This window comes from Mandrillus leucophaeus, unplaced genomic scaffold, assembly GCF_000951045.1.
Source record: "Mandrillus leucophaeus isolate KB7577 unplaced genomic scaffold, Mleu.le_1.0 Scaffold18, whole genome shotgun sequence".
Classification (NCBI taxonomy): Eukaryota; Metazoa; Chordata; class Mammalia; order Primates; family Cercopithecidae; genus Mandrillus; species Mandrillus leucophaeus.
The window spans coordinates 2,123,746-2,131,650 of NW_012101809.1; the positions used below are offsets into that span (position 1 = coordinate 2,123,746).

At 57.1% G+C, this 7,905-nt stretch overlaps 1 protein-coding gene across 1 annotated transcript in view; it reads left to right on the forward strand.

The window, feature by feature from the left end:
- Window positions 1–7,905, forward strand: part of LZTS2 (leucine zipper, putative tumor suppressor 2) — a 10,868-nt gene extending 2,963 nt beyond the window's left edge. Inside the window, exons 2-5 of the mRNA XM_011977419.1 lie at window positions 2,556–3,005; window positions 3,570–4,229; window positions 5,548–5,805; window positions 6,558–7,905. Of these exons, the coding sequence (XP_011832809.1) occupies window positions 2,598–3,005; window positions 3,570–4,229; window positions 5,548–5,805; window positions 6,558–7,241 (2,010 nt within the window). The 5' untranslated portion in view covers window positions 2,556–2,597 and the 3' untranslated portion in view covers window positions 7,242–7,905. The remainder of the gene's footprint in view (window positions 1–2,555; window positions 3,006–3,569; window positions 4,230–5,547; window positions 5,806–6,557) is intronic.

The following is a 7,905-nucleotide window of genomic DNA, read 5'->3' on the forward strand; positions in this document are numbered from 1 at the left end:
GGGGCGGCCTAGGGCTGAGCATGGAGCAGCGCGGCGGAGGTGAGGGGGGGCCGGGTCTGGGAGGCGGCCTGGGGAGTCCCCAACTTCTGCGCGGTGGAGTCCAGCCGGGAGACAGCGTTCTCCAGACGCCCCCACTTTGTGGAAGGGGGGCTGGGTTCTGGAGGATGGATCGGGGGCTCCCGGCTTCCCGCCGCCGAATGGGAACTCGTGATCGCAGACTTGACCCCGCTTGACTGGTCCTTGGAGTTTGGGTGGCAGGGAGACTTTCCCCAACTCCAGATCCTTCGCCGGCCCTGAACCAGCTCCAGCCCTCAGCTCCCCTCAGCCCGCTAAAAGGGGGGTGCTCCTGGGCCAGAGTGCTTGCTCAGGGAGTGCTGGGGAGAATGAGGGGTTCCCATCTCCCACAGCCACAAACGCATTTCTCAAAATGGAGCCTCCACTTGCCCCTCCTTCTCTCCAAGAGCGGGAGCCGGGCTGGCTGGGCCTGGCTTTCCAGACTCCTGGCTCTGGCTCCCTGGGCGTGTGGCTCTCAGGGCCCAGCTCTGTGGCACTTTGGACTTAGGGGCCCTCGGCTCCGTGGGGTTGGGGGCCCTGGCTCACTGGGTACGCCTGACTGTCTCCTTGTCGGCCTGACCCTCGGGCTTCTCCAAGTCTTTGTCTCTTTTGGGTCCCTGTCTTTCTCTGAGCCTGTCTCCTTCCTTCAGTTTTCACTTTCTCCGTGCTCGCTGAAGTGGGGAAATGCAACAGAGGTGCCAGCCCTTGGTCCCCTAAGAAGTCCTTTCCCCACTGTTCACTCCACGCCCTGGAGTGGGCCCAGAGAGGGGAGGGGAAGGGTTTCTCTATCTGCTCTGCTGGGCGCTGGGATGTGTGGGGTGGTCTGAGCCCCCGCCCTGCAGAGGGGCCTGTGATCGCTCCCTGCGCCCGGCCTACCCCTCCCCCAGCTCCCCGCAGCTCCTGCCCCTGCCTGGACACCTCTTCCTGGTTCGCAGTATCTTTTGACTTGGGTGGGAAGGAGGGCGGTGGATTTAATGGAGCGCATGCGAGAAAGAAGGGGAACAGATCAGGCAAAGGAGTTAGATAATGTCCCACCTCTCCCCACATGCCAGAGAGGGAAGGAAACAGGCTCCCCCCACCAATGGGCCCTCAAGCCACCCAGGCTCCCACCACTCTCATACCTGCGTGCCCACGTTCACAGGTTCCTCTATACCCTGGTGCACTCACCTTCCTAGTCGCACACATACATAGGAGATCACACATAAACTCATGAACTTACTGACAAAGCTGTCCAGGCACCGTCTCTCCCACACACCACAAACTCACTTGTTAGATCCGCATTTATAACTTTCACAGGCTTTCTAATGACCCCTTACCCACATACTCTTGTAAGATATACACATGTGAATTCACACATGAACTCATGTATGTGAATGTACTGATACATCAAACATGTGTAGACTCACATTCACGATGCTTTCACGCACATTTTCATATACACGTGTTCATTTCCACGCTCCTGTGCATGTAGTCACACAACAAATAACTAAATGCACACATTCCTACTCCCAGTGCAATTCTCTGTCCAGTTCTTGGCCCTGCTCTGCATGATGACTTCAGCAGATGCCTAAGTCCTGGTCATCAGCGGCCTCGGGACTGGAACTAGGGAGGGGGTTCCGGGTGGAGACTTGCAGCTGCTTCCAGGAAGGAGCAGGGCCTGGGGAGGTGGAGCCGTCTTGCCTGGGTTCTGTGGAAGTGAGGTTTTGGAGCAGCCACTAGAGGTGAAGGCGGGACTTCTACCTTCCTCCCCTCAGGGTTAGTCTGGGGACCTTCTGAAGCTGTAGGGTTTCAGAGAGGTTGGCAATGGGGTAGAGCCTGTGGAGGTTCCTTTAGGCCTCACTGATTGGGTGTGCAGAGGCTAGGAGTTGTCATGGAAAATGTATGAGCCTGCATCTACCTCTGGGAGGCAGGAGACCCCAAAGGACACCTGTGGACTCCCTAAGAGTGGTGGTTTTCTTATTTAGCCGGATCCACAGAGAGGCAGTTTAGCTGCCTCACTGTCTGGGAGAAACTGAGGCCCAGCAGAGGGAGGCAGGGCACTGACTGACTTTGGCTCTTTGTTCCCTAATTACCATCTGAGGTGCTGATTGCACCCCTGAGGTACCTCAACCAAACTGCCCACCTGACTTAGAGGACCAGGGACCTGTGCTTCAAGCTGGTAGAGAAGGCCCCTCCGTCACCTGAGTCCTGGCCTCTGTGGGATGCAGGATTGGGCTTAGGCCTGGGTCTTTGCTGACAAGTGGCTCTGCAGTAATCACCCATGCCTCCCAGCCCTCTCAGCATCTCTGCTGAGTGGATTCAATCCTCAGCCCTGTTCACACCAGCATTGGACAGTGTGGTCTGGGGCCCAGGGGGAATTGAGGTTCATTCCAGCACTTGAAGGGGGAGTCTTGGTGGGGATCAAGGCTTGTTACTGATGTCAAGGAGGTGTTTGGTCAGGATCAGTGGGTCAGGAGGGGTCTCTAGGTGGAAGGACTCTGACACCACTGCCCTGCTTACAGGTCACCTGCGAGGCCGCTGGCCAGGCCTGAGCCTTTGCCACCATGGCCATTGTGCAGACTCTGCCAGTGCCACTGGAGCCTGCTCCTGAAGCTGCCACTGCCCCACAAGCTCCAGCCATGGGCAGTGTGAGCAGCCTTATCTCAGGCCGGCCCTGTCCCGGGGGTCTAGCTCCTCCCCGCCACCACGGCCCTCCTGGGCCCACCTTCTTCCGCCAGCAGGATGGCCTGCTGCGGGGTGGCTATGAGGCACAGGAGCCGCTGTGCCCAGCTGTGCCTCCTAGGAAGGCTGTCCCTGTCACCAGCTTCACCTACATCAATGAGGACTTCCGGACAGAATCACCCCCTAGCCCAAGCAGTGATGTTGAGGATGCCCGAGAGCAGCGGGCACACAATGCCCACCTCCGCGGCCCACCACCGAAGCTCATCCCTGTCTCTGGAAAGCTGGAGAAGGTGAGGACCAGCTCTTCCTTGTGGGCCTGGGTAGAACGGGAGTCCCCCTTGGAAAACTGGAATTTAGAAGCTTATATAGAGGAAAGAGTGTGGGCTCCAGATTCACCAGACCTGGGTCCTAATCCCAGCTCTCTCTCATTCTGCATGTGTGACCTCAGGGAAGTCACTTAACCTGAGCCTCAGTTTCTAGAACTGACGTGAAGGTCAAATAATGTATAGCATAGTGCCTAGCATGTAGCATGTATACAGTTGTTAAGTGCTAGTTGCTTATGTTCTGGTTATTTCTGCACCAGTTACATGTTTGGCTTTGGTCAAGGCCTTTAACCTTGCTGAGCCTCCATTTCCTCATCTGTAATATGAGAATAGTGATCATATTTAGATAATGGGGATAAACCTTTCAGATTGCTTGACACAAAGCTGACACTGGTGGCCACCTCCACCAGTGGCCGCAATTGTTACGAATATATGGGCATTGGGAACCCCAGATGGGAGGGCAGGGAGTGTCATAAGGGTTCTGCAAGATTGGGCAGCTCATCTCCACTGTCACATGGCACCTCATTTCAGAACATGGAGAAGATCCTGATCCGCCCAACAGCCTTCAAGCCAGTGCTGCCCAAACCTCGAGGGGCTCCGTCCCTGCCTAGCTTCATGGGTCCTCGGGCCACCGGGCTGTCTGGGAGCCAGGGCAGCCTGACGCAGCTGTTTGGGGGCCCTGCCTCCTCCTCCTCTTCTTCCTCCTCCTCTTCAGCTGCTGACAAACCCCTGGCATTTAGTGGCTGGGCCAGTGGCTGCCCATCAGGGACGCTATCCGACTCTGGCCGAAACTCACTGTCCAGCCTGCCCACCTACAGCACCGGAGGTGCCGAGCCAACCACCAGCTCCCCAGGCGGGCACCTGCCTTCCCATGGCTCTGGGCGAGGGGCACTGCCTGGGCCAGCCCGAGGGGTCCCTACTGGGCCCTCCCACTCAGACAGTGGCCGGTCCTCCTCCAGCAAGAGCACAGGCTCCCTGGGGGGCCGTGTGGCTGCCGGGCTTTTGGGCAGTGGTACCCGGGCCTCCCCTGACAGCAGCTCCTGTGGGGAGCGCTCACCACCACCCCCGCCTCCACCTCCTTCCGACGAGGCCCTGCTGCACTGTGTCCTGGAAGGAAAGCTCCGAGAGCGGGAGGCAGAGCTTCAGCAGCTGCGGGACAGTCTGGACGAGAATGAGGCTACCATGTGCCAGGTGTGGTCAGAGGCAATGATGGGGAAGGGGCATGGCAGGACATCCCAAGGCCTGGGGAATGAAAGGGGCATTTCCATTTTAGCAGGGAAGAGGGGTTGGGTAGTTGTAGTTGTGACCCCCCTGCCCTCCCCACCAGTTGTCTGGTTTAATTTGTGGAATAGCCAGACGTGGTGGCTCACATCTGTAATCCCAGCACTTTGGGAGGCCGAGGTGGGCGGATTGCTTGAGCTCGGGAGTTTGAGACCAGCCTGGGCAACATGGGGAAACCCCATCTCTCCTAAAAATAAATTAGCTGAGTGTGGTGGCATGTACCTGTAGTCCCAGCTATTTGGGAGGCTGAGGTAGGAGGATCACTTGAGCCCAGGAGGAGGAGGTTACAGTGAGCTGACATTTTGCCATTGCACTCTAGCCTTGGGTAACAGAGCAAGACTGTATCTCAAAACAAGAAACAAAAAACAAAACTTGTTGGGTGGAAAGGAGTCAGAGTGCATGGATTCAAACCTCCCACTGCTAAATACCAGTTTTTGGGCTTGAGCAAGTTGCTTAACTTTATTCAGCCTCTATTTCTTCATCTATAACAGGGATATTTCTAGCTTCATAGGATTGTTATGAGGATTAAATAAGGCAAAAGGTGTAAAGTGCTTAGACTAATGCCTGGTATCTAGGAAATGCTATACATAAATGCTTGCTTTTTTTTTTTTTTTTTTTTTGGATTTTTAGTAGAGACGGGGTTCCCACCATGTTGGCCAAGCTGGTTTCGAACCCCTAGCCTCAAGTGAGGCACCCGCCTCGGCCTCCCATACTGCTGGGATTACAGGCCTGAGCCACTGCACCCGGCCAAGTGCTTTTTTTTTTTTTCGAGACAGGATCTCATTCTCTCACCCAGGCTAGAGTGCAGTGGCGCAATTTCAGCTCCTTGTAGCCTCAACCTCCTGGACTCAAGCAGTCCTCCCACCCCAGCCTCCCAAGTAGCTGAGACTACAGGCACACGCCACCACACCAAGCTAATTTTTGTTCTTTGGAGAGGCAAGGTTTTGCTGTGTTGCCTAGGCTGGTCTCGAACTCCGGAGCTTAAGTGATCCACCCACCTCGGCTTCCCAAAATGCTGGGATTACAGGCGTGAGCCACCGAGCCCGGTCTGCTTGCTCTTGTGTTTGTTTCTATGATCATCATAAAAGCAGTTAGTATTATTGCAATTACTATTGTTGTTTGATGGAATACACCCTTCCTGAGCCCTCAGAAGTGGGCCGCCAGAGCAGACACTGAGTGGGGAGTTGGGAAAACTGCCCAGGAGCTGGGTCTGTCTTCTCGCCTGCAGGCATACGAGGAGCGGCAGCGGCACTGGCAGCGAGAGCGCGAGGCCCTGCGAGAGGACTGTGCAGCCCAGGCACAGCGGGCACAGCGGGCCCAACAGCTGCTGCAGCTGCAGGTGTTCCAGCTGCAGCAGGAGAAGCGGCAATTGCAGGATGACTTCGCACAGCTGCTGCAGGAGCGTGAACAGCTGGAGCGGCGCTGCGCCACCTTGGAGCGGGAGCAGCGGGAGCTCGGGCCAAGGCTTGAGGAGACCAAGTGGGAGGTGGGCCAGACCAGGAGGGGCAGGGAGCAGGGTCACACAGGGAGAAACCCTGGAAAAAGGGGCCCAGCCGCACCCTCCCTCAGCCTGCCACCCCCAGAGGTCCTCCCCTTCCTCACCTCCGTGAGATGAAGTTCTCCTCTGTTCCTTTCTGGGAGGAGGGTCTCCTTGTTGGCCTTGTCTAGTGGCACAAAGCCACGCTCCAGCCAGTAGTAAGAATGTGGTGTTTGTGGTGTGGAGGCACTCTTCTAAGCATGTTACATGGGACAGATCATTTCATCCTTATAACAACACTGAGGGGGCTACCACTAGTCTCCCCATTTTAGAGATGAGTAAACTGAGGCCCAGAAAGACTGAAGTGCCAAATCTGAACCCAGGCAGCCTGGCTCCAATATCTGAGCTCTTAACCAAGTCACTGTAGTACCTCTCCAGTAGACACCTGGGTACTGCCCTCCATTGCCCCCACTCCTGCAGCACCTGCCAGCACCCAGTCCCCAGGGCTCGGTGGTACTTCCAGTGTCTCGTGATGCTTTGAAGACACCAACTTTGAAGCAAAAAAATCTATGTCTGCTTTCCACTTAAGCCACATCTTCACTCTATGACCTTGGACATGTCACTAGACTTGCCTCAGTGTCTCCATCTGTAAAATGGGGATAAAGATGGACTCTCCTCCCGAATGCCCAGCATGATGCACAGGGCCTGTCCCCCCAGGAGAACCTGTCTCACCATCCTTCCCCACTGCCTCCCACCCCCAGGTGTGCCAGAAATCAGGCGAGATCTCCCTGCTGAAGCAGCAGCTGAAGGAGTCTCAGGCAGAGCTGGTGCAGAAGGGCAGCGAGCTGGTGGCCCTGCGAGTGGCACTGCGGGAGGCCCGTGCTACCCTGCGGGTCAGTGAGGGCCGTGCGCGGGGTCTACAGGAGGCCGCCCGAGCTCGGGAGCTGGAGCTGGAAGCCTGTTCCCAGGAGCTGCAGCGACACCGCCAGGAAGCCGAGCGGCTGCGGGAGAAAGCTGGGCAGTTGGATGCTGAGGCGGCTGGACTCCGGGAGCCCGCTGTGCCACCTGCCACCGCTGACCCATTCCTCCTGGCAGAGAGTGATGAGGCCAAAGTGCAGCGGGCAGCAGCCGGGGTTGGGGGCAGCTTGCGGGCCCAGGTGGAGCGATTGCGGGTGGAGCTGCAGCGGGAGCGGCGGCGGGGTGAGGAGCAGCGGGACAGCTTTGAAGGGGAGCGGCTGGCCTGGCAGGCAGAGAAGGAGCAGGTGATCCGCTACCAGAAGCAGCTGCAGCACAACTACATCCAGATGTACCGGCGCAACCGGCAGCTAGAGCAGGAGCTGCAGCAGCTCAGCCTGGAGCTGGAGGCCCGGGAGCTTGCGGAGCTGGGCCTGGCTGAGCAGGCCCCCTGCATCTGCCTGGAGGAGATCACTGCTACTGAGATCTAGGGCCCTCGGCACCCAGCTCTAGCTCTGCCAGAGGGGCAGCAGCTGCAGATCCACTTAGGCCCCAGGGCCCACGGATGACCCCAAAAGCTGAGGGCCCCAAAGCCACTTGTCTCCTAGGATCCAGGCCTCTGGGCTTCTGCCAGGAACTTGGGATGGTCGTATGACTTGGAGGAGCGAGATCAGACCGCTCGAAGGTCCCCGTGTTCACTGTCACCCAGAGGCTCCTGTCACTACCCACTTTATTCTCCACTGCTGCCAGTGCCACTGCCAACCCTGTTCACAGGCGCTTCCAGCCCACTCCAGCCAGGGGAGCTAGGAGGAAGAAGGGGCTCCCTCCTCTCCACATTCCCCCTGACCCCGAAGCCAGAGAAAGCCAGATGGCACCAGCTGCTCCAGATGTGCCTGCCCATATTGGGGGACAGGGCCGGGCCTGGGCTCGGTTCCCAGGTTCGAGCTCTGCAGCCTCTCTCCTGGAGTGAGGGGGCTGAAGTCAGACCAAAGGAAGAACTCAGAAATGTCTTGTTTATTTGTGTTTGTGACCAAGCAGCCTCTCCCTTCACCCAGGTTTATGGCCTCGTTTTCACTTGTATATTTTTCACACTGTAAATTTCTTGTACAAACCCAAAGAAAAAATTAAAAAAAAATTTTTTTTGTTTAAAAATAA